Source organism: Podarcis melisellensis, assembly GCF_964234715.1.
Source record: "Podarcis melisellensis genome assembly, chromosome: 1".
NCBI lineage: Eukaryota > Metazoa > Chordata > Lepidosauria > Squamata > Lacertidae > Podarcis > Podarcis melisellensis.
The window spans coordinates 45,235,413-45,260,776 of record NC_138528.1 but is presented as its reverse complement, the minus strand read 5'-3'; the positions used below and the strand labels follow the sequence as shown (position 1 = coordinate 45,260,776).

The window sequence follows — 25,364 nt, the reverse complement described above, 5'->3', positions numbered from 1 at the left end:
TGGGTTTCATAACTCATGTGTTTTGCTTCCAGTGCTTCCATTTGGGGCCCAAACAACTCTCAGTGCAAGAGAATATGAGGAATAATAATGCATTTTCTTGTGATCTAACAGCAGACAAAGTTTTTGATGGCTCTTAAATGGTTCTCTTGTCCTTTGCAGAACTTGGTTGCATCATACGTATGAGTCCGGGTATATAAATGTGCAACTTGCCATGTGCTCTAATCTCATCATAATGAATTAAAAAATACAAAAGGTTACAGGCAATGCAAACAAGAAAAAACAATTGTTTTTTTATAATTCATTGTGTTTTAATTTGTTGAGGAGGTGGTGGCAATAACGTCAAGTGATACTTCTTTTGACAACGTACATTTAAATGCTCAGGTGATTCATTTTACAGAGAAGCTTCGAAGAGTGCATATTTTCCCAAATGCAGCCTCGGGCCTCGGCCATCTTCCTATCTGACTTCCATTGATCCCAGTGGAGCTACCCATTACTACAGCAAACAAATTGCCCAGGCGTTTGCTTGTTAACAGTAATAAGGAATGGGATGGAATTTGTAAAGGAAGGAGAAATAGTGGGCAGAGAAGGGTATTCTATTCTTCCCAGGGCTCCTCCCAATTAGCTGGGGAGACGTGTTGCAGGTGTGCTCTGCAACATGTCAGTAGACACAACAACAGTGCATTAGTGGTGGGTGTATACTGTATCACTCACACAACATTCTGCTTTATTAGTTATTTGCCATCTAGAGGGGCACCCTTGAGGTACAGCACAACAGAAGTGGGACATTTGTTGTGGAAAAAGCTGCAGGATTTCAGTGGGAAGCCTGGGGACATGCACGGATAGGAAACTAAATGGGATGTCTGCTGCAAAACTTTTGCAGGTGCAAACACTATTAAAAGCGAGGCCACCCTGATACCATTATGAGTGCAAATCATCATGAATGGGCATGATGGAGAGGTCCTCACTGTTAGGAACCTCCACCTGTCAGCTGATCCTTTCCTGCAAATATCCTCCCCCTCCACATTAGTGCCACATGGCAAACACAAGATTTGTAATTCCCCTGCTTGCCATTCTGCATTCCATGGACTGCTTCGAGTTCATAAAAAAAATGCTTTTGTCATTTCAGACAACTTTTAGGGCCAAGAGAGACATGATTTTAAATGCCTCCTTGGGTTCCATTCTTGCAGTTCCTTATGGGAGGTATCCAATGGTGGGATTCATCAGTAGAATGAGGGGTGGGGGCAATTTCCCCTGACAATTCCCTATCCCCTGCCACCTTCCAGGGCCCTCCTTAATCTGCTCTCCAAAACATGTTTAGGGGAGCACATGGGCTGCAGGGAAGGGTGAAAACCTCAAAATTGCCTCCTCCCATTCCGCAGATGGATTTGTTCTGTAAGCAGATGGTCTTTCTTCCATTTGCCTTTTTTCTCCTTTTCCCTGACCCTAAAAACTGCCAAATCAGTTTCTTGCCTTGCTATGAATGCTCAGTGCTACTCAGAGCATTACTCAGCAAAGGGATTAACTAAAATGTACATAGTTGCATTGGCATTTCAAGATAACACTGTTCGCCCCATCCCTTGATCTTAAACACAATATAATTGAAAGCAAATCCAATTATTTCAGAGCAACTTACTCCCGAGTACTGTAAGTTGATGTACTGAGCTATGTGTAGCAGCAACAGTGTCCAGGATGGATTGCTCTGGCACAAGACAGGCACCTCATATTCTGGGCACATCTATCCTGCTGCAGTCCCATTTTCCCAAAGGTTACTACTTAATTTTAGCTGCATAGCGTTGTATCAACTCAGATGACACATTTCAACCCCATGGTGACTGAAATGTCATCTCAGTCTTGCTCCCTCTGGGCAATACTGGGCCATACAGTCACTGTGCGTAACACCACATCTGGTAATAGAAGCTGATGGGATGGAAGCTGCAGTTATGCCTAGTTAGTGCTAAAACAGTGCTGTAGTTCATAAACATACACAGTGATAGCAAATGATAACACTTACAGAGCCAGCCAGCCAAAATTAAACTTTTTATGATTGAAATCTGATGCATGATTCTTGGGGAGCAAGTCCCTTCGGTGGGGTTTACTTTCGAATCAAGATTTAGGCTCTAAGTCTCATTGCTTTCAATGGCAGAAATAAGCAAAGTCATAGCTGAAATCTATGGGGCATAAAAGTGGTCAACCTTGGCTGGATTGCACCCTTATTTCTGAGTAGTGGGTTATGGCACTTTAAAATAGATTCTAGAAAATCTATTTTATATTGCAAAACATTTTACCAGCAACATTTCCCCCCTCACTTTTGTTTCGTTTAAGATCAAGTTTGAGGAAGAGCCTGGTGAAACTAAAAAATGAGCATGCTCCTTTGTGACTGTTAGCAGCTGGCCCAAAGAGAAGTATTAGGATTCTGTTCTTGCTGGAGTTTTCTTTTAAAACATGGCGGCCTGCACTTTTCTGAAAATAAAGCCTACTTGCTTCTTTACCTTAAATGGTGGCCTTGAACCAAAGCAAAGGGCAATTTTGAGTAGTTTCCCCTGGCATATTACAACAAATTAGTTATGGAACGTATACAATTTATGCATCTACATACAGCCATTCTTTCTCTAAAATCAAATGAAAGAAAAAGGGCCAAACACAATGTGTCAATCATAAGGACATTCAGACAACCACAGGTCAATGTTATAAACAGCTTAGTGCCCTGTCTCCCACTGTGCCAGTACTGGATCCTTCAAAATAAAGCTACAAGAAATCAGCTGCTTATAGAATGAAGGAACCCCAGTCATCTTCCAGCTTCTTGCAACTGGAGGTTCAGGATATCTTGACAATCACAATGTATTCTGTAGCCATCTTAAATCATGATTGGTAGAGACCTAGGGTCCACAGAAGAGATGTAGGACACTACAACCATCTTAGGTTCACTTCTCTTTTGTTTTGAACACAGCATCTAGAACATTTGCAGGTCTTCTTTTAGGGAGGGAAATGTGTTGCAATGGCCATTTTATATTTTTGTGAATCAAGCAAATCCTCCATTCAAATCTACAGGAACACCAGACTCTAGATTTTTCACTTTAGCAAGGGGTTCTGCTGCTCCAGCAGCACCTTCCCTGGGGCTGACTGCCATCCGAGTGCAGCTGCTACACCAGATGTGCAGTTGCTGCTGGATCAGGGCACCACCATGAGGATACTAGCTGTGCGCCCTCATCTCTACACTGGAGAGTCCTTTAAGCAGTTACTAAAATCTGCAGGTTCAAGGAAAGGGCTAACATTCTGAGTTCCAAGTCTCTTAGTGTTTTGGAAAATATATAGTAATATCGGAAGCTTATCCAGAATCAGACCATTGGTCCATTGTCTACACTGACTCAGCAGGGTCTATCCCAACCCTGACTCAGCAAGGGTCTATCTCAACCCTACCTGAAGATGCCAGGGATTGAACCACAGAGCTTCTGCATGAAGAGCAGATGTTTTACCACTTAGCTACAGCCCCAGCCCCTGCTTTAAACACTTTAAAATGTCCTTCCGACAACTAGAGGAAATTTTGGCTGGACCATGCTCCTAAGAACTGTACATAGCCATTGATTTAGATGGAAGAGAGTTAAGCATGGGCTTAAATCTGTGATACTTAAACATGCTTAACCTGGACTAGTGATGCTGCAATGCAGAGGTGGAGTGCATTCAAAAGGCTGAACTTGGGTTCAATCCTTGTCTTTTCCACGTAGGGCTGGGGATTCAGGGAAAGACTCTTGTCTGAAACCTGGAGAACTGCCATTTGCCGTAGACAACACTTGAGCTAGCTGAATCAATGGTCTGGCTTTGCATAAGAAAACTTCCTATGGATCATGCACACAGCCATGGGATGTTGGGTGCTCTACCCTAAGCACATGTGCTGCTCCCATTTTAAGTCTTCGGATCAGGCCTGAAGACACAGTGTCCTTTGGCCCAACTTAAATGTTGGCAGGTCAATGTGTTCGAACAGGAGGGTGGTGGGACATTTTCAGCCTGAGGACAGCATTTCCTTGTGGGTAACTTTCCCGAGGCTGCATGCCAGATGTGGGGGAGACCAAAGGCAAACAGATGGGTAGAGCGACAGATGCAAATGCAAAACCAGAGGCTTCCTCACACACAAGCACATACACCCTTCTCCACCCCAGCAAGCGAGAAGCATTATCACAGTGAAGGACAAATTCCAGCCAGGCAAAAGAGCTTTGAGCAGCATGTGGAGTAGGGACAGTGATAGGATGTGGCTTGGGGAACATTCTGAGCAACCTGGAGAGCGATATTTGGACCCCAGGGCTGAATTTTCCCACCTGCTCAGATCTACTTCAACCCCATGTAAGCAGGAGGCTGAGGGCATGGCCAACAGTTAGGGATGGTGTTGAAAACAACATCTGAAGAGTCACAGGTTCCCCATCTCCACATACATGTTACCAGAGAATTGGGAGGACTTGGACTGGTAGCACCCAACATGTAGCTTGGGCCTTACTGTCAATGACTAGGAAAGAATTGAGCTGTCGTATCCTTTGAAGGTCCTCTACATCTAAAAGTGTGCTTGTGAGGGGGGAGTTCCTCTAGAGCAGTGTTTCCCAACCTTGGGCCTCCAGCTGTTTTTGAACTACAATTCCCATCATCCCTGACCACTGGTCTTGCTAGCTAGGGATGATGGGAGTTGTAGGCCAAAAATATCTGGAGGCCCAAGGTTGGGAAACACTGCTCTAGAGAGGGGTAGGCAACCTAAGGCCCATGGGCTGGATGCGGCCCAATCGTCTTCTCAATCTGGCCTACAGACAGTCCAGGAATCAGCATGTTTTTACATGAGTAGAATATGTCTTTTTATTAAAATGTATCTCTGGGTTATTTGTGGGGCATAGGAATTTGTTCATCCGCCCCCAATATAGTCCCGCCCACCACATGGTCTGAGGGGCGGTGGACCGGCCCACGGCTGAAAGAGGTTGCTGACACCTGCAGCGAATGATACTTCTCAATATCTTCACCACAGCTCTGCATCAAGGACGGATGTGGAAATGACACTGGCATTTCTCTTGGGGTGCTAGAGTGGGGGGGGGGGGGAACAACAGATCAAACAAAAAGCACAATGCCACACAGTTTAAATGCCTAAATACCAACAGTTACAACACTTCCCTGCTTTGCTATTATCATAACACATGTGAATCTATTACGGCATATCTGCAATCATGCACTGCAGTGGGGATGGGGAAACATAAAAAACAAACAAACCATGTGTCTTCCTTCTAGTAGAACCCAGGAGGTACAAGATTTGTGAAATCTACACTTGGACAGCAAATACCACAGAAATTTCTTTGAATGCCCATTCTCTTTCATGTGTGTACAGGTGTGTTTGTAGTGACATAGATCCTTAGGTGGCAGGTGACAGTTGTGTGCTGGTGCCAAAAGTCCAGGAACAAGCCCAGTTCTGGTCCACGGAGACTCTTCTAGGGCTGGAAGCAGAAGGCAGATGCTCTCTCTCGGAGAAGTTCTCGGCACAAATGACAACTCCAACTCCCTATAAATAAATACAGTAATAAAACCATCAGGTCAGTGAGTGGTCCTGGGGTACATCAATCAATGTCAGGCAGAATAAGTGGGAAAGCTATTTAAACCGCACTACACAAGAGGACCAGTTTGTATGTCACACATTTCCTACAGGTAAAACATTTGCAGGTTGGAGGACATGCGGATCCACATGTGTGATCACAAATAGGCATATTCCTCTGTGTGGGCATGCTATATGGACAGGCTATATGTATTTTATATTAAGGACCAAATGACAAAAGATGCAGGCGTTCTTCAGATGTTTCCCCACTGGAAGCATCAGTTTTGATTGGCACCCATCCCTCCACCACTCTGAGGTGGTACAATCCTTTTTTTAAAAAAAATATATGTGGGCACACACTCTAATCTGAAATATACCGTGCACGTCTCTGTGTCTGTGCATGAGTGCAGGTACGCATACCTGCATTAGAGTTTTTTAAAAGCAATATTTAAAGCACCACACAACTACAACTAATTACAGTGATGTTTGTCACAGTTGTGTGATAAAGACAAGGCTGGCATCCATTCATCTTTGGAGACAGTGGAGGAGTGTGCCTTTGGGGGTGAAGTCAAGCTGTTGGAAGGTTACAGTGCCGGCTCTCTCCCACTTTGCAGTGGAATGCAGCACCAAATGGGGTTACAGATGCTTCAGGTTACAGACGCTTCAGGTTACAGACTCCGCTAACCCAGAAATATTACCTCGGGTTAAGAACTTTGCTTCAAGATGAGAACAGAAATTGTGCGGCGGCAGCAGGAGGCCCCATTAGCTAAAGTGGTGTCTCCGGTTAAGAACGGTTTCAGGTTAAGAACAGACCTCCAGAATGAATTACCGTATTTTTCACCCCATAGGGCGCACCGGCCCATAGGACACACCTAGTTTTTTTGGGGGGGGGCATAAAGGGAAAAAAAATTTCCCCCCCAGGTGCGGGGCTGGGGCGGGGGAAGCCCGAGCTTTCCCCGACCCCAGCCCCCAGAACAGGCAGCTCTCCGCAAGCCTTGGGAGACCGGCACGACTTACCGCCGTGCTCCCACGGCTTGCGGATATCTGCCTAAAGCCCAAACCAGGTCGGGGAACAGTGGGATGGCAGCGCTCCATCTCCCCACTGTCCCCTGAGCTTGTGGGGCTGGCGGCAGGGAGAAGCGCACTTCTCCCTGCCGCAAACCTCCAAACCAGGTCGGGGAACCGAAGCCCAGGGTGCGCTGTGCAGCACACCCCAGGCTTCGAGATGCAGGCTGCTATCCGCAAGCCTAGGGAGCCTGATGGGAACTCCCGCGGGCTCCCAAGGCTTGCAGAGAGCTTCCTGAAGCCTGGAGAGCGAGAGGGGTCGGTGCGCACCGACCCCTCTCGCTCTCCAGGCTTCAGCGAAAGCCTACATTTGCCCCATAGGACACACACACATTTTCCCTTCATTTTTGGAGGGGGAAAAGTGCGTCATATAGGGCGAAAAATACGGTAAGTTCTTAACCCAAGGTATCACTGTATAAACAAGGGGGATACAATGATGTATTGCATAAAGTGTGCCTAGTGAGTGGCAGTTGTGTTTGCCAAATATACAATACCTTTCCTTTTGGGTGGTTTCACTAAATTGTATTGTATTCAGCCTAATAAACAGGTGGATAGTTGAAGATGTGTCAAAATTACTTCTGTCCCCCACTTCCCTATGAGGCTGATCAGAAGGAAGTTAACTATGTAGAGATTTGGCAGGCAGTTGACTCTGTGAGGTAGGATTTTGGACTCGCATAACACATTTAATCATTTAGTTAACTGGTTGATTTCCCATGGCACAGGCATGGGCCTCATTACACAATCTGGAAAATCACTCCTTAGCTTCTGTTGAAGTCACCACACACACACACACACACACACACACACACACACACACTCAAAGACACAGCAGCTTCCACAATTGAGATATATATATTTAAGGAATATTTTCAGGAACACTACATTGAGATTGGATTCCCATTAGCCTGTTCTTGCCTGCATAAATTCGTTTGCATCACAGCTAGGTAAGTGCTGACCTATAGTCACAACGCTAGAGATTATTTCCAAAAGACATCACTTCTAAAACTTTGAAGGAAAGCAAAATTTGACCCGAGTGTGTAGAGTCAATAAGGCAGCTGTTAAAATGAGTAACTAGTGGGTGGGAAGTAGGAAGAGGTTTTCTTGTCTGCTTTTGCTGCTGTAATAAAGAACTATTTAACACTGAGCTTTGTGCTATTGGCCTAAGCCAGGGTTGCAGGACCTATGGCCCAAATGTTGTCAGACTCCAGTCTGCATCACACCCAGCCAGCATGGCCAGGGATTGTGGAATTTGTTGTCCAACAATATCTAGCTCGTTCCTGGTGTAAGCTGACCTAATACAACAAAGGAGAGGTTACATATGCCTGCTTGTAGACCTATCAGTTTCAGGAGATGCTGTTTCATCATGTCATAATTCTACAGTAGATGGAAAAGTGGAGATTGCTTCTGGCTACTCGTCTTTAACAATACCAGAAAGAACCATGATTTGCAAATGCCTACTTCTCCCTGCTGCTAAATATGCATCAGTTTTCAACACCTGAGACTCTAAGTCAGTGTTTCTCAAACTTGGGTCCCCAGCTGTTGTTGGACTACAACTCCCATCATCCCTGACCACGGGTCTTGCCAGCTATGGATGATGGAAGTTGTAGTCCAACAACAGCTGGTGACCCAAGTTTGAGAAACACTGCTCTAAATACCCTTGCAACCCAAATTTGCCATGAATTGCTTTGGAGAAGGCTTGCTCTGTTCCAGACAAGATCCAAACCTCTCCAATGCATGCTGATTCAGTTTGTGATGTAGGTTTCATCTGAAGCAGGTGTACACCTCTAAATGTAAGTAGGTTTCATGAACAGTCATGTTTTCTAAGTCAAGAAACCACCCATTTGGTTTGTGTTACTTTTGTTAGTGTAGGCTTCTGAAATGCTTGCAAAGCAAGTTATAAGTCACCTGAACTCATCTGCTGGTGCAAATTCTGTTTGATGTGCAAGGAGTTTGCATTAGTATTTGTGAATCCTTTGGCTAAGTCACGTTGTGTAATTGCACATACACAGCATGATTTACAACAATGACTGCTTTACCTTTTTCCATATCTTGAAAACGTCTTGACCTTGTCCCATATTTGTGGCATACTCTCCCCAAGGAGGCTCATCTGGCACCTTCATTACATATCTTTAGGCACTAGGCAAAAACATTTCTCTTCAACCAGACACTTGGCTGATTAACATTCGATGGCCTTTTAAGTATTGGAGGGAGTTTATGGATTGGTTTTGCTTTATTGTGTATTGTGTTTTCCATTTTGTATTTTTCTGCTGTGAACTGCCCTGTGATCTTTGGATGAAGGGTGGTATACAAATTTAATAAATAAATAAAGTTGGAAATGGTACCCTGAGTGCTCTCTGAGCAGAGAAACGGGACAGAAATATTTAACAACAACAGCAAACAGCAAATAGGGTAGATTCCAAGCAATGTTACCTTCAGGAGGTTCAGAGACTGGTGGGTTTAAGCAATACATGTGATAGCCGCGGTCACAGTCATCACAGAAGAGCAGCTGGTCCTGATCCAAGAGTGTTAGGAGGAAAGAGAAGAAGACAAACATTAGATTAGTCATAGTATCTCATAAATGGGTGCATTGTGGTACTATAAATATGAAGTTGTGGCAAGAAGACAACAGAGAACATATATGAATGTAGATAGAGACAGGAGCATCCCTCCTGCTTTCTGAAATGGCTGTCACTCTGTTCTCACTTTTTCACCGGCAGGAGTTCTGGACATAGCTGGCATGCATGTTGCAACTTGTATTTCAAATGGGGGGGGGTCTCTCATTTTGCTCAGGGCATGGCCTAACAGCAGCATCAACACGCACACAGAGAGGGGGAGGGCTTCTTGTAGCCCTTGCATAAAAAAGCAAAGTTTCCTTGCTAAAACAAGAGGGGCTTGTAAGCAGCTTATTTTCTGGGTTTTTTTATTATTGTTGTTGCCAGTTATTATCTTGGAAAGATGCTTAAAATCTCCAGTGCCAAGAGAAGCTGCTTGCCAGGTGGAGCAGAACTGCTATGTGGGTCACTGTTGCTTAACATGATGAAGGGGGAGTGGCAAGGCAATGGAAGGTTAGTAAAGGCAAAGGGACCCCTGACCGTTAGGTCCAGTCGTGGCCGACTCTGGGGTTGCGTCGCTCATCTCGCTTTATTGGCCGAGGGAGCCAGCGTACAGCTTCCGGGTCATGTGGCCAGCATGACTAAGCCGCTTCTGACAAACCAGAGCAGTGCCACGGAAACGCCGTTTACCTTCCCACCGGAGTGGTACCTATTTATCTACTTGCACTTTGACGTGCTTTCAAACTGCTAGGTTGGCAGGAGCAGGGACCGAGCAACGGGAACTCACTCCGTCATGGGGATTCAAACCATCAACGTTCTCATCGGCAAGTCCTAGGCTCTGTGGTTTAACCCACAGCACCACCCGCATCCCTATGGGAAGGTTGGCATGATGCAAATGCACCTGAGGAGTTAATCCAGCGTTCCTCCCGGTGAGTTTGCACTACACCAACCTCTCCACTGCCTCTCTCCTGCCCTTCTCCCTTCCAGTAAGCTAGGACAGTGGCTCTATCCCATCTTTTGAGCCACTTCTGCAGCAGAGATTCAGCAGGCATCCTCAATGCTAATTTTCAGCCATCTCTTGAAGACCCTTTAACACCAACAGGCTGTGCGAATTTTCTCAAGATGAGCCAGTCATTTTTAATGATTAGTCAATATTTTATTTATGGTCTCTTTTGCTTTACAACAACCTCCTTATATTGTTGTGCCCCATCTTGATTTTTATATGAGTGGTCAGGTTTTTTAAAATAAATATATTTTTTAAATTAAGCAACACTAAACAAAACAGCAAATTAGACCAGGTGGGAAATTCTGCAACCTACTTAAGACAAATGACACCAGTAGTATCAGGAGGAGGAGGAAGAAAGGTAAAAAAATAATAATATCCATCTTCAGATCTGAGATTTCCAAGCATTTTACTAAAGAGTGCTTACAAAGCTAATGTAGATGTAATTGAACTGTAATTCTACCACATTACCTTTGGGACTTTGCATGTTCTCCAATGTACGCTGACTGCAGCCAAAACATATTCCAGGTCCTAATACACTGAGGCTTGAACCACCCTTAGCTATCGTAGTTCAAGCCCACACGTATTCAAACCCAGATCAGAAAGGAACATACTCTTATTATAGTGGCCTTATTAAGAGGTGGAGAATCGGTGGCCCTCCACATCTTGCATTATCTCTGACCACTGGCTAAGCTGGATGGGCCTGATGGGAGCTGGAGACTGTCAACATCTGGAAGTCCTCAAGTTCCCTTCCTCTGCCATAAAATGATGGGAGCCTATCACAGGCCTCCATTCCCCTTGCTGTCTGTGCAGAGGGGATGGTGCTTGCATTGGGCCACATCTTGTGAAACACCCTTCCGCAAGACAGCAGAGATTTCCTCCTAACCTGAGACTGGAAGCCACATCATGTATGTGGTTTCAAGAAAATAGTGCAGGGTGGTCCCTCATTCATGCTGCAGTGGTTTTAATTTACTTGGGATAGGGAAAGGAGCACTAGCAGCACTCCTTCCCTTGGTTGTGCTGTGGGTGTCTGCAGAGTTGGCAAATGCAGAGCTTGCCCCTCCCTTGCTGCAAAGTTCTTTAGTGGTTACATCCTGGGTAGAGCAAATGAGCCTTATGAAGGCCATCTGAACCATCACAGTTTTGTTATCACCTTGGTCCATTTGAGCCAAGTGTTATCATCTTAAATGATCCTGTGTAACAGTTCAAAACAATGGGGCAGGGAGGAGAGAGCGCATATGCGCGCACCAAAACATTATAGATCATAGAAAAGGCTATCTTCTGCTTGCGGAAAGTGCTGCGATTTAAATGAATGAACGTTACAAATGAACTTGTAGCCTTTAAACTAAGTTGCTAATCTCAATACCGGTAATGAAGATGAACTTACATCATTCTCAGACGTCCCACAGAGGCTGCAGGATTTGCACTCAATGCATTGCCACTGATAGGTTTTGACAGCCTCAGTCATGTTTGCTGTGAACTGCAAGCAGGTTGGGTGACCTGGAGAAATGGGAAAATCCACCCTTAGTCAGGTGCACCTTGGATTGCTCCTTTAATCAGAGTCATAAAGTTCAGGAACAAAACACACATGGACATGGACCAATCACAACATGGGCTCCAAACTAATGGATATCAAAGAGGAAAGCAGGCATTAACCCTTTTGCTGCCGGGCACAAGAAAAACCAAAGTCATCCCTTCCCGCTTCCCCATTGGCAAAGCAGTTTTATTCAGAGCTCTTAAAAACATTGTGGGCTTTTTCTTCTTTTTCCTCTTTTACAAAAGCAAGGAGAGTGAGAGGAAGGAACAAATAGCGCCTCCCCCTTCCAAATGAATCAATGTGGGCTTTGCCCACCACCTTGCTTGGAGACCAATTTGAAACTTGCGGCTGCAATAGAAATTTGTATTTTTAAGAGCTCTGCACTCCCAAGGTTGGTTCGCACAGAAGAAACCAAACTGCACAGCTAACCTTTCAGGATCAAACAAACAAAAGAAAAAGAAAAACACACCTCCCAACGACCCCCAGAACCAAAAATAACCTACAAAAGGAATAAACGAAGGAAAGCTAGCATAACAGTCACATCTATTGGGGACAGCTGCCGGGACTCTGGCCCCCTTCCCTACATTCGTGTCGATTCCAGCTTTGCAAAACAGCAGGACTACGGTAGCAGGATCAGCAATGGGGGGTTCTGGAGGGGAGGGGGGAAATACAAACAAACAAACCAAAGGTAGGGTCAGTGTTCCTTCTGCAAAACAAGAAAGACAACAGTAGACCACTGAGATAATGACAACAATCACCTTCTCAACCACATCTCCCATCCCTCCAAGGTTTGCCTACACATATGCAATCTTCATCTCTCACAAGCAGTCTTCTACATCCCTGTCTCAGCAACTCCCAAGTTTTAACATGCATCCAAAATGCACATGTGCAAAAGTAAGCAAAGGACGTACGTGTGGCTTCATACAGGAAAAGTTTGTCATTTCAAGTATTTGCATGGCTTAAGACTTGCAATCGTTAGCAATTGGGCAGGGGTGGGGACGAAATGACTTTTGATTGGAACAAAATCAATCGGCGTAAGAGCTGTGCTCAAAATGAACGTGGTTACAAGGAGCAGCAACAAGGAGCAGTGAAAATTCAAAGAATTGATCCTCCCTCTTGTTGTATTTCTGCACAATGCCGCGGCTAGACAGCATTCACCTTTCTTTTCTTCCAGTCTCTCAAAGGATCTGAAGAACTCCTAGGGGATAATGGCTCAGCTCTGAAGTTATTCGGTCTCAATGTGGCTGGCTGTCATGGGTATTGTCCCTTAGCATTTCCTGCAAAGCACAAGTAGACTCAAGAGGCTCCATGTTCAAGGATCATGGGCTGGAGGGAGGCTGTTTAAGCCTTTCACCTTCTTCCATTTTTCTACTCAACTCCCCCCACTGCTTTCCATGGGGAAGGAGACAAAAGGAACCTGTATCTTTTTCCACAGAGGTGGAGAAGCAGCTGCTGGAATGGAAAGGACTGAGCAGGGAGGGAAATGACAGATGGAAAAGAATAGAGCATGTCCTCCTACCCACCATTCCTTTGTTCAGGCTCACTTCCTAAGGCTGCTTTTGGTCTTTAAAAAGGTCAAGGGAAACATGAGTACCACTGCATATCACATCTAGTTTAGGCCTCTGAGCAGAGCCACCAAACTCAAAAGACCATGTAACAGCCTACATTGTATTTTTGTTGTCTCCCCTCCACAAATTCTATTTTCTAAGGTGAGCACTTGAGAGCTGGTGAGCAGCCTAGTGAGCAGCCAATTCTAAACAACCCTTTGCAAGTATGACCATGCATGTGCTATTCTGGTGGTGCCACCCTGCATTTGTTCCTCTCAAGTCTAGCCATTCAACCAGCCCTCTTCACCTACTTCTCTGTGTATGTTCACTCATCTTGACAGTTCCATGAGGTTTTGAATGTACTTTGCATGTTAGGAGTCCCACTGATTCCTGTGTAAGGTAAAGGTAAAGGGATCCCTGACCATTAGGTCCAGTCGTGACCGATTCTGGGGTTGCAGCGCTCATCTCACTTTATTGGCCGAGGGAGCCAGTGTACAGCTTCCAGGTCATGTGGCCAGCATGACTAAGCCACTCCTGGCAAACCAGAGCAGCGCACGGAAACACCATTTACCTTCCCGCTGGAAGGTACATATTTATCTACTTGCACTTTGAGGTGCTTTCAAACTGCTACGTTGGCAGGAGCAGGGACCGAGCAACAGGAGCTCACCCCGTCGTGGGGATTCAAACCGCCGACCTTCTGATTGGCAAGTCCTAGGTTCTGTGGTTTAACCCACAGCACCACCCGCGTCCCTGTGATTCCTGTGTATCCATAGCTTATTGTATTGCAAAAAAACGGTGGACCGGATTGCTAAACCAAACACTGAATGGGAGATCTGTGATTGCATCTCCCTGTATAATTTTCTTTTCCTAAAAGCAGCTGTGATGGAAGGTTGGAATGAGGCAAGGTGTGGAAAAAGTCTTGCCCACTATTCTATGGTACAACACTAATCCAAATACACCCCCCCAGCCCTAAGGCAGAGCTGTCATTAGCCACATACAGGGAAAACATACAAGCATATATGTAAGTTGTAAGCATATATATAGTTGCCTTCATGGTTTCACCTCTGTAACTAATAAGAGATCTGAGAACAGTGATTTGGACCGAAGCCATCATGTGCAGGGGAAGGGTTAAGGCCCCACAACATGTTGCAACTCCAATCCATCTCTTTTCCCCACCCCAGATATTTTGGGAAGAAAAGTAATGTATAATTTGGTGCTTATGAGTTTAACGCAACAATGCAAAACTGCTATGTCACCCGTAGCAGTTGGATATTACACATACTTCGGGGTGTAATTCTGCATATTTTTGTCTATGAAATCAGAGTAGGGTCCCCTGATCAAGCACATGGTGATTAATTGGAAGTCTGCCTGGTGGAACAATTCACTTCTACCAAGTGAAATAAAAAAAAAAGAGCGGAAAAAGGAAACCCTCACAAAACACAGTAGTGCTGAACTAACAACTTGTTATGAATGTTTAAAGGCAGATGTGTGTGTTTGTGTGTGCATGTGTGTTGGAATTTACAACAAGGTTCATAATCATCTGTGAGCCTTGCAACCCATAACTATATGGGGAGACAAGAAATACATGTCTGTTGGTGCTGGTTATTGTTATTGTTATTGTTACATCATGTGACTGATCTTAAAACAAAGAAAGATGCTTGAGACTTACATGTTACAGTTGTGGGACAGGCAGGGGAGACATTGGAAATGGCACTTGGGGGGAGGGCCCCTCCTATCTCAGTGAGGCACTTCCCTTATTATTAGATTCAATTCTCTACCAGCTGTCCAACTATCTAGTACAACAAACAAGAATTTATCTAGTCATTTCAGCTGACTGAGATTTAGGATGTGTGACATCCCTGTGAGAAAGGTTTCCTTCTTCAGATTCTTTGTTTGCTTTCCTTGAAATTTTTGAAATGTTTTGCTTAAGAGTCCTAATGGGAGGTGACCTGGGGGTGGATAGAACCACCCTAAGTTTCCCCAGTCTTGCTCTCCTTTCTGTGCTTTCTGTCCTTTCTCCCTCATTGGCAGGCATCCCATAACAAGAATCCCAAAAATTACTGCCTTGGCCCTCTTTCACCAAAGGCCCATGCACATTCTTTACACAAAAAAAATTCCTTCCAGTAGCACCTTAAAGACCAACTAAGTTAGTTCTTGGTATGAGCTTTCGTGTGCATGCACACTTCTTCAAATGCCAACAGTGTCCTTCAGTTCTCTATATTGGACAAACAGGCCAGACCTTACGCCAAAGAATAAACGGACATAAATCGGACATCAGGAATCACAAGACAGAGAAACCAGTAGGAGAACACTTCAATCTCCCAGGACATTCTATACAAGATCTCAACGTAGCTGTTTTACTACAAAGGAATTTCAGAAATAGACTGGAGAGAGAAGCTGCTGAATTGCAACTTATCACCAAACTTAAAACCATGGAGAGACCTTGTCTGAAGAAAGACATTGGATTCTTATCTCATTATACATGACAAAGCCATTTTTCACCTTCTCACCCCTTGCTTTTTCCTGTAAGACCTATTGCAGTCTTTAAGAGTCGTCAACAGGCTCATCACAGCTATCTGCCTATCACCCATTCCCACCACCCTTCTGAGTAATACCCCTCCCCACCTTCTCACTATATAGAAGGGTCTGGAAACTTCTGTTTCAGTGTATCTGAAGAAGTGTGCATGCACACGAAAGCTCATACCAAGAACTAACTTAGTTGGTCTTTAAGGTGCTACTGGAATGAATTTTTTTTGTTTTGACTATGGCAGACCAACACGGCTACCTATCTGTAACATTCTTTACACAGAATCTCCAGCAAAATGCAAACTCTTCATCACAGTCAACTGTTCTGAAGTAGAACCGTTAGCCATTTCCTAGTTTGCAATCATCTCTGGATCCGTTGGTCATCTCACCATTGCTTTACAGCAGCCCCAGAATTAAAAACAGAGGTTTTTGTGAAGGAATTTCTTTCTAAAAGAATACTGTTAGTCAGGTACATCTGAGAGAAAACAAATGGAATTCTTGAAAAAGAGCTTGCTTCCCAACATGCACGCATATTTAAAAAGAGTGGTTGTCATTAATTGTGAAACCTTAATGACCAGAAATGCCATTAAGGGCAGGAGCAATTGCTGTATGCAGACATCCAATGACCACTAACGACCTTAACACAGCTCATTTATGCTTCTTCATTAGCGAATTCTCCGCTACAAGATTAATTGTGGCCACATATGCACAGCCACAGCAACCAGACGTCTTAAAGCAAATCAATATCCTCTCCAAACAACAACCCTAATGACTTCAGGAAAAAATAATGGCCATTTACTTAAGAAAAATATAATATATCTACTCCTCCCCCTTTTACTAAATGGCTTTCCTTACAACAAAGATGAGGTTGTGCCAACTGGGCCAGGAGGGGAGCTCTAGGACCTAAGACAGCAGTTCCGTCCTCTGATTAGCCTTGCATGACAACAGCCTGGAGGCAAGTGATTAGGCTAGGTGGACTTCAGGGAGGAAAACTCAAAGAATGTAAAGACAGGATATCACTCCAGGCTGGTATTTTCTTCTCACTGGTACACCCTATATTCAGCATTTGAGTAACTGGAAATTGAGGGCCATTATGGATTTTAATTGGTCAACGGTTGAGGGGTCACATCTACAGTAAAGCAGACCGTGGCCTGATTCACATTTCACACTAAGACAAACCTTGGCTTAACATGAATGAATGTGCAGCCTCCAGAAAGCAGCATGCAGCCGCTTTGCTCCTCCCTGGTCCTTTTTGCTGCTACACTGGACTGGGCTGAGCTTAGCCAAGGTTCTCCAAACCCACAAGCTCATGGAGCCACAAGCTGTAACCAAAAACAAACCAATATTTGGCTTAAAATAACCTTTGGACCAGGTCTATGTTGGATGGCAAAGCCACTCCCCCAGTGGATGGCAATGGGAAGCTCCTACTTCTAATACTATCTTCAAGGCCCAGTTTAGGCTAACCAGCATTCCAAATACTGGTTAGCCTCAGCATTTACATCCTTGTCCTTGCCTTGGCTGCTTCCTAAGCCCAGTGTTGCTGAAAAGCTGTCAATATAACTTAGCTGCCCGCCCTTCCCTGATCTTTCCTCTCTTCTAGGACAACCTATAAGGCCTTTCATCTAGCTAACTAGGAGCACGTAATCACAGAAAAGCTTCCCTAGGATACAGGTGGCTCTATTTTCCAGTGTAAGCCTTGCAGGTGTGTACACTAAAGTGATGAAAAACCAGTTTGTGCAATTCAAGAGTCAACACAATACCATTACCAGCTCAGCCTCCAATGCAATGTCATAGCCAAATAATTAAAGGACAGTACAAAGTCATTACCAAAAGTAGGCCAATTGACTTCCCAGGATTTAATTGTGTTAAAAGTGATAGCTCTCTTCTTGTTTCAGAATTAAAACTCCAGGAAGCAATTCATGACCTAGGTGTACAACCCACTGAACTCGGCGGGAGTTTATTCTGTGTAAACAACTACAGGATCAAGATACAAATGCTACACCATGAAGCAAGGGAACCTGTAGCCTTCCAGGTTCTGCTGGATAAAAGCTCCCCCTCCACCCCAGTCAGCATGGCCAATGGTCAGGGGCGTTGGAGGTGGAGCCCAATAATGTTTGAATAGTACCAGGTTCCTAATGTATATTCCTGATATAGAGGGGTTGTTTCTGGAAGACTTGTGCTTTATTATTATTATTTTTAACAGTCACTGGTCAGACTGTATTATTTTCCTCTGAACTCTCTCTCTTCTACTTGTGGTGGTTTTCTAAACAGAATCCACAAGTACAGGTCCTGATTGCAAATTTAACCCCAAATTCAAAGAGTTGTGGGTTCCTGAACCACGGGACAGATTTGAAAACTTAATGCTACTCTCTCAGCAGGTCTGCAAGTTGTTCCTGAGGTAAATCATATTTACCCAGTTCAGTGGACAATTGGTCAGTGATTGGTCAAAGTCTAAACACTGTAGTGGGAAGATTTGTTTATCATAGATGACAGCTTCCATTTATAGAATAAGTTATTGGTTTTTTTTTCAATTTATGTGTTGTTGATGCTTACAATTCACAGGCAGTTAAGCACACAGAGGTTTGATGAAAAGATAATGAAATTTTCTTCTGGTTACGAGAAATTCCCTGGTTTTCTATTAATAGTGTTAGAAATTACCAGTTATATTATGAAGAGCAGTTATTGGACCTGTTCCTTGCCAGCACCCAGCACCAAACTGATCCTGTGAGGAATGCTCACAACCAGTTATTATTATTATTGATTTATACTCCGCCTTCTCCCCTGACAGGACACAAAATAGCTTACAGATAAAAACAAGAACCAATAAGAACAGAGAAAAAACAATCATTAAAAACAATTAAACATTGATAGAATTAAAACTATATACATATATACCTATCCCATTGTGTAGCACTTAAATCTGTTCTTTCTGCTGGCCCACTATGGTGTGGGGGAAAGACATTACATATCTGAAGGAGAAAAAGAACAAACTTTTCAAAGGATTGTTAGTTTCTAAGTTTAAAGTTAGCGGATAATTTATTTTAAATAGATCAAATGTTTAGATTTGTTGTTCTTACATCTCAGATTAAACAGGTGTCTACCACAACACTTACAAAGATACTCACAAATCAAATACATAACTCACTAGGGACAGGCATTCCCTATATACTATGCTGCACTATCCTCATATGTCCTATCAATATCTCCATGATCATGGCTACTTAACTATACAATCTGCACATCAGTTCCTATTATAAAGTTACATACTAAGCTCTCAGAAGAAGGGGGTGAACATGATCCATTCTTATACCATTCCTTTTCCATTCATACTTGCCAAAGTGACTATTTGGCTGAGCTTTAAGTGGCAAGAGGTTAGTTGGAGGTTCTGATTGGTGATCTTTCAGGTTTTAATTATAGTTTATATTTTAAACTCAGGCTTAAAAAGAAATGCATTGTATGTAAATACATTTTGCTGAGTTACATGTATTATAAATTTTGGCTAGAGCTCAGCAGCCATGGCAAGCTTCCTTTTCACTGAACTGAGAGTCAAAGAGGAAGTAAAACTCAAAAGCAGATGAAGTGTTAAAGGAACAAGGCATCACACCTGGGTTCTTCACTGTGACACCTAGGCAAAGAGAAAGAAGGCTCAAGACAGAGCTAAACTAGGATTCCTCATCACAGCAACCCCTGTAAAATGATGTGTCAGTCCTAGGGGGGAAAGTAGTTTTGCTATATAGAACTAGAAGACAACATTCTTTAAGAGAGAAGTTTTCAACCTTTTTTGAGTCCGTGGCTCCCTTGACCAACTGCATTCTTTCGGCGGCACCCCTGTGAGGCTCAGGAGCCCAGTTAGGTCATCCCTTGCCTGCAGAGCCAGCAGCCCCTCACCTCTTTTCGAAACCCTCCCTTGTAGAGTGTTGCCTCAGCCTCCTCTCTTCTCCCTTCTCCTTGGGAGTCCTCCAGCTGCTGGTCTCTGAGCTCTCCCCCCTGCCCCAAAGGAAGGTGCCTCCTCATGCTGCCCCACAGAGACCTGGACAGAGGATTCTCCCAGTCCTAGTGGCCCAAGGGAGCCGCGGCACCCTGACCACCATTCAAGGCACCCCAGGGTGCCAAGGCACACTGGTTGAAAACCACCGCTCTAAGAAATCTTTATCCAAGAGGATGGAGGGTTTAAACAGCTCAACACTGCTCACAGCTCCATGCCAAAATGCAACCAGCTATCAATTTCTGTATCAACCACTGTGGTTCCCATTGCAAGATCCCTGTATTCAACAACTATGCACATGAAACTAGGACTCCATGGTAGGAATCTTGGCCATATTTTCACTGGAAAACCCATTAAAATGCATCTCTTTGTTGCAAATAAAATTCTTGAAACTTCAGACATAGTTTGGGGCAATTGTTTCGTTGCATAGAACTTTGCAAGGTTTGTGAGAAATTTTTATATTTTCCATTATGTGATGTACAGTATATGCAGATCGTCTATATTTGAGTGAGAAGAGCCCAGTTTTCATGCTCATCACCAGAATTTAAGACAGTGACATTCTTGTTACATTCAAGGGACCATTCATTATTTAATTTGTCGATAATCAGAATCTGACTTTATAGATAGATTGAATTGATGATTTCCACCTATTATGACTGTAGGAAAACACACAAAAGAGAATCCCTGTGAAGGATTCATTCTGCTACTACATACATCAATGTTGGTGGTTTATATATTATAAGTGAGACCTGTTCAAAATGCTAGCATGTATCCTCCTATCCTAACAACACAGCTCATGGTCAGGGCTCCAGCCAGCCAGTCTGCCAGCTATGTTCTCCTCTAGCATATGCCATTCCACTCTTCCCCTTTCCCATTTTTCTTTTCCATCTGACACCCAGCATTCTGAGACTACTGAGCATCCTCAGTCCTCACTGGGCTGTCCCCTTATGAGCGTGTGTGCACGCACATACATTTCTGCAAACCTTGATATTCCTCTGCATATGCTGGTACCTCCCTGATGTTTCTCAGTGACCCCATTTTGGCCCTAATTCTATTGCCACCTGAGTTTGCTATTGGAGTGACCTGGTTTTTTTGTAGTAGATCTTAAGTATATTCAGGTGCCTGGTGGATAAAATGCAGATAAAAGAATGGCCATAGAAAGCAAGAGAAGCAGCAAAGAAACTTCTCTTCTGGACATGACTTAAATAGGCATTACAGCACTGTTAAAAGATCAGAGGAAGGAGAAGCAGACTTTTCATCTGCTATAAATAAGCTTCTTTAACATAGTAAAGGCAAGACTGGGAAAGGCCAAGAAATACAAATCTGTGCTTTTCTAAACAATATGCAAACTGACATACAGCCATCCTTCGCACTTCTCCAAATTTTGCAATGCAGTTTTCCAGCCAAGTACCATGTACAAAAATATGCAATTTTGTGGTGTGCATAAAAATGTATATACTAGTGAAAATAGCATACAAAAATGCATTATATAAGGGAAAATGGCTTTGCAAAAATGTGTATATTAGGATAAATTCACATAAAAATGTTGCTGAATTTTCATGGGGACTTTTAAAATAAAAAATATTAAAATAAAATAAAAATATATTTCCAAAGTGATTTGGAAATGTAAAGAACCTGAACTTAAAGAGTGGTGAAATGAGAAACTGAGAGAAGTGGAAAGAGAGAAGAGATAAAAACATCTAGCACTACACAGAAGTTTGGAGATAATCCCAACAGAACCAGATCCTCAGGATAAGAATCAAGGGTCCTGAGAAAAATACAGTAGCAGAGTTCAGAATGATACCCTTCTTGGAACACACAAGAAGAAGTTACAAAGAGGAAAACAGATCAGTGCAAGAGGAAGAACTTCTGGACAAAATGTAAGGAACAGAGAGGTGTATGTACAAATGTAAACAAAACTTGCATCCACCCAACTTTAATGGCAGAGCCTTTTCTGGCCTAGATCTAGGAAATGTAAAACAGCTAACATATGAGCTGAGTTACGCACCCAAGAACTGCCTCACCTTCAATATCCTGGCAAGGAAGAGCCTTTACTAATAATAATTTTAAAAACACACCAGGGCATCAGACTGCTGCATTAAAGATGCAGGGCTGACACCTGGACCCAAGCATGCAGTAATTATTGATTGGAGCCTTAACCTGAGATCTGTTGATAACATGGCTTCCTTATAATTCTCCTTGTCAGGCTAAATACCTAGCGCATTGCCTCAACTTTTACCAAACTGCCCCTTACTGACATTCCTAGTTGCTAGGCAAAATGCTTGCTCCTTGCCTATGAAATCTGCTGGGGAAGCACTCAAATGACCTTATATTGATGCATCAGCTTGTTAATGCACTAGATAAGGCGCCCAACACTGTTCAATTCCTGGGGGTGAATTAGGTCACTGTGACCTCCAGAAAACACAGATAAACACACACACACACACACACACACACACACAGTACATATTACAATGAGCAAAGCATTATGGGGAATGAATTGCTAATTGCCAAAGGGAGTTAGACAGCTTAGCAATCCCAACAGGGAAGAAACCTGTCTTCATGCAAAGCAAGAGGATTTAATGGCAGGAAGACTGATATGTAAAACTGGAATTTAAGCTTGTCATGTAAGCGCTCTGAAAATAAAGCCTCTTCCAACTTATAAGATACTACCAATCAAAAGTACATAAAATTTAACTTACTCTGGGCAAATCTTTCATGCTGAATGTACCTCGCTGCAAGGGCATTTTGCTATACTTGACTGCTGAGCTACGGGGCAGACAAACAATATGTTGATAGGAAGGAAGAGAGGCTGGGTGAATTGCCACAATGCAAGAGCTACAAGGGGGTGCTCCCTTTGTACCCCCTTTTCACCCATCACGACACCCTCGGCAAACTTCATCAGAGGAATCAATTTCTTCAGCGGCTCAGGAAGTTCTCCCTATATGCTGCAGGCTTTTCAGCCTGGCCAGTTCACACACCACAGAGCTTTCAATCAACTTGCAAGCTCACTAACCCTTTCAAAATGTGCAGCCAAGCAAAAACGACATGGTCATGGTACGCTCAAAATTCAGGGTAGCAGACTGGCTGTGGTTGTTTCCACCCCCACCCACAATACTTACTAAACAACACCATTTCCCATAAACTACACATGTACCTTTAAACGTCCTTATAAAGCTATAATGCAATGCAATAAAGCTTCTCTCTCATCCTTACTGGGGTAGTGCAAACAGGCAGCGTTGTGTGTGCATGATTTGTAGTGCTGCCCAACAGACAGACAGACAGATTTAAGGTAATACTTACAAAGAATGAATCTATGCCCATGTACTGCAATGGCTTCTCTTGCTGATGAATGAAAGAGAAAGTTCCAAATGCATCCTCTATCATTTCACTCTCACCTGGAACTAGCCCAACGACCTTCTGAAACCGAAAGATCACCCAGATACTTAATCTTCAAATATTTATGAAAAGTTGGGAGGAGGAAGAGGTAACAAGGAAGGTAACTGGAAGAATGTTCTTAATAATCCACAAAAGGCATATGGCAATTGACAATATGCCTAGTTTTATGATTAAATATATCCTGCTTGTAGGGGATACTGTGATTAATTTTGTTGGAGGATGGATGGCGGCTAATGGATTGAGGTTGAATCCTGACAAGACAGAAGTACTGTTTTTGGGGGACAGAGGGCGGGCTGGTGTGGAGGACTCCCTGGTCCTGAATAGGGTAACTGTGCCCCTGAAGGACCAGGTGCGCAGCCTGGGAGTCATTTTGGACTCACAGCTGTCCATGGAGGCGCAGGTCAATTCTGTATCCAGGGCAGCTTTCTACCAACTCCACCTGGTACGCAGGCTGAGACCCTACCTGCCCGCGGACTGTCTCGCCAGAGTGGTGCATGCTCTGGTTATCTCCCGCTTGGACTACTGCAATGCGCTCTACGTGGGGCTACCTTTGAAGGTGACTCGGAAACTACAACTAATCCAGAATGTGGCGGCTAGACTGGTGACTGGGGGCGGCCGCCGAGACCACATAACACCAGTCTTGAAAGACCTACATTGGCTCCCAGTACGTTTCCGAGCACAATTCAAAGTGCTGGTGTTGACCTTTAAAGCCCTAAATGGCCTCAGCCCAGTATACCTGAAGGAGCGTCTCCACCCCCATCGTTCTGCCCGGACACTGAGGTCCAGTGCTGAGGGCCTTCTGGCGGTTCCCTCATTGTGAGAAGCAAAGCTACAGGGTACCAGGCAGAGGGCCTTCTCGGTAGTGGCGCCTGCCCTGTGGAACGCCCTCCCATCAGATGTCAAAGCGATAAATAACTACCTGACATTCAGATGACATCTTAAGGCAGCCCTGTTCAGGGAAGTTTTTAATCTGTGATATTTTAGTGTATTTTTTGTTTCTATGGAAGCCGCCCAGAGTGGCTGGGGAAACCCAGCCAGATGGGTGGGGTACAAATAATAAATTATTATTATTATTATTATTATTATTATTATTATTATTATTATTATTAGATGTTATGTGGACATGGGATGTGCAGCTATTATATGGCTCTTATGTTGATATTTACATTACATTCCTACGAATATTTAGTGGTTGCTTATGAAATGTGAGAGAGAGCAGATTCAATACAGTAGAACTGTAGAATCTTAAGAACGGGAAGGGGACCCAAGTCCAACCCAAGTCATCTAGTCCAACCCCCTGCAATGCAGGAATCTCAGCTAAAGCATCCATGGCAGATGGCCATCCAACCTCTGCTTAAAAACCTCCAAGGAAGGAGGGTCCACCACATCTCGTGGGAGTCTGTTGCCAAACAGCTCTTACTGTCAGAAAGCTTTTCCGAATGTAAGCAAGTGCATCACATTTTCTATGCGCCAGGTCAACAATGTGTCAGTGAGTCATACTGAACTGAAAACACTTGGAATAACGTATATGAAGAGTTCACATAGCACCTCCAGGGGAGGTTGCAGTTCAGGTTGTCTGAACCTATATTTGTTTGTGTAAAGTACCCTTCCCCAATCTGAGATCCTCTAGTGGTTTTGGACTCCAACTTCCAGCAGCTTTAGCCAGCAGAGTCAATGGTCAGGGATGATGGGAATTGTAGTCCAAATTTGTCTGGAGGGCATCTGGTTGGAGAAGGTTGGTGTAAACATACCTTCGGAATTAGACAGCGTATCCTCATTCAATTTAGAGTCATGGCACAATGCTTTGCAGTTATATCTTTTACGAGAGAGAGAAGTCTGTAGGTTTACACAAAACGTTAAGGGATGCAAAGACCATGTGCTAACACACTTTATAGGAGGATTCTCTACCCATGGGCTCTGAAGAAACCTGACAACATACAGCTGATCTATTAAATGATAGGAATACATTTGAATGGGTGCCTATAAGCAGGGGGTGGAGATCTTATTTCCAGTTTTCTAGCAGTGTCTTTCTTAGAAAATGGTATATTGTTTACTATCAACTCCAGTACTAAGCAACACACTTCAGAAACATTTTTTACTGTGGCATGTCGTGTTTTATTGTGGGGGGAGATTATAATTTCCCATAATTAGTAAACTGAGAACTAAACTAAGTACAGCAATACACATAACTAGCAT

General features: G+C 43.7%; 1 protein-coding gene across 1 annotated transcript in view; it reads right to left on the bottom strand.

Annotated features, from left to right (window-relative positions):
- Positions 1–4,963: 4,963 nt before the first annotated feature.
- Positions 4,964–25,364, bottom strand: part of DPF3 (double PHD fingers 3) — a 186,281-nt gene continuing 165,880 nt past the window's right edge. The window contains exons 9-11 of the mRNA XM_081890788.1: positions 11,562–11,674; positions 9,050–9,131; positions 4,964–5,524 (exon numbers count right to left, since the gene is read on the bottom strand). Coding sequence (XP_081746914.1) covers positions 5,454–5,524; positions 9,050–9,131; positions 11,562–11,674 — 266 coding nt within the window. The 3' untranslated portion in view covers positions 4,964–5,453. The remainder of the gene's footprint in view (positions 5,525–9,049; positions 9,132–11,561; positions 11,675–25,364) is intronic.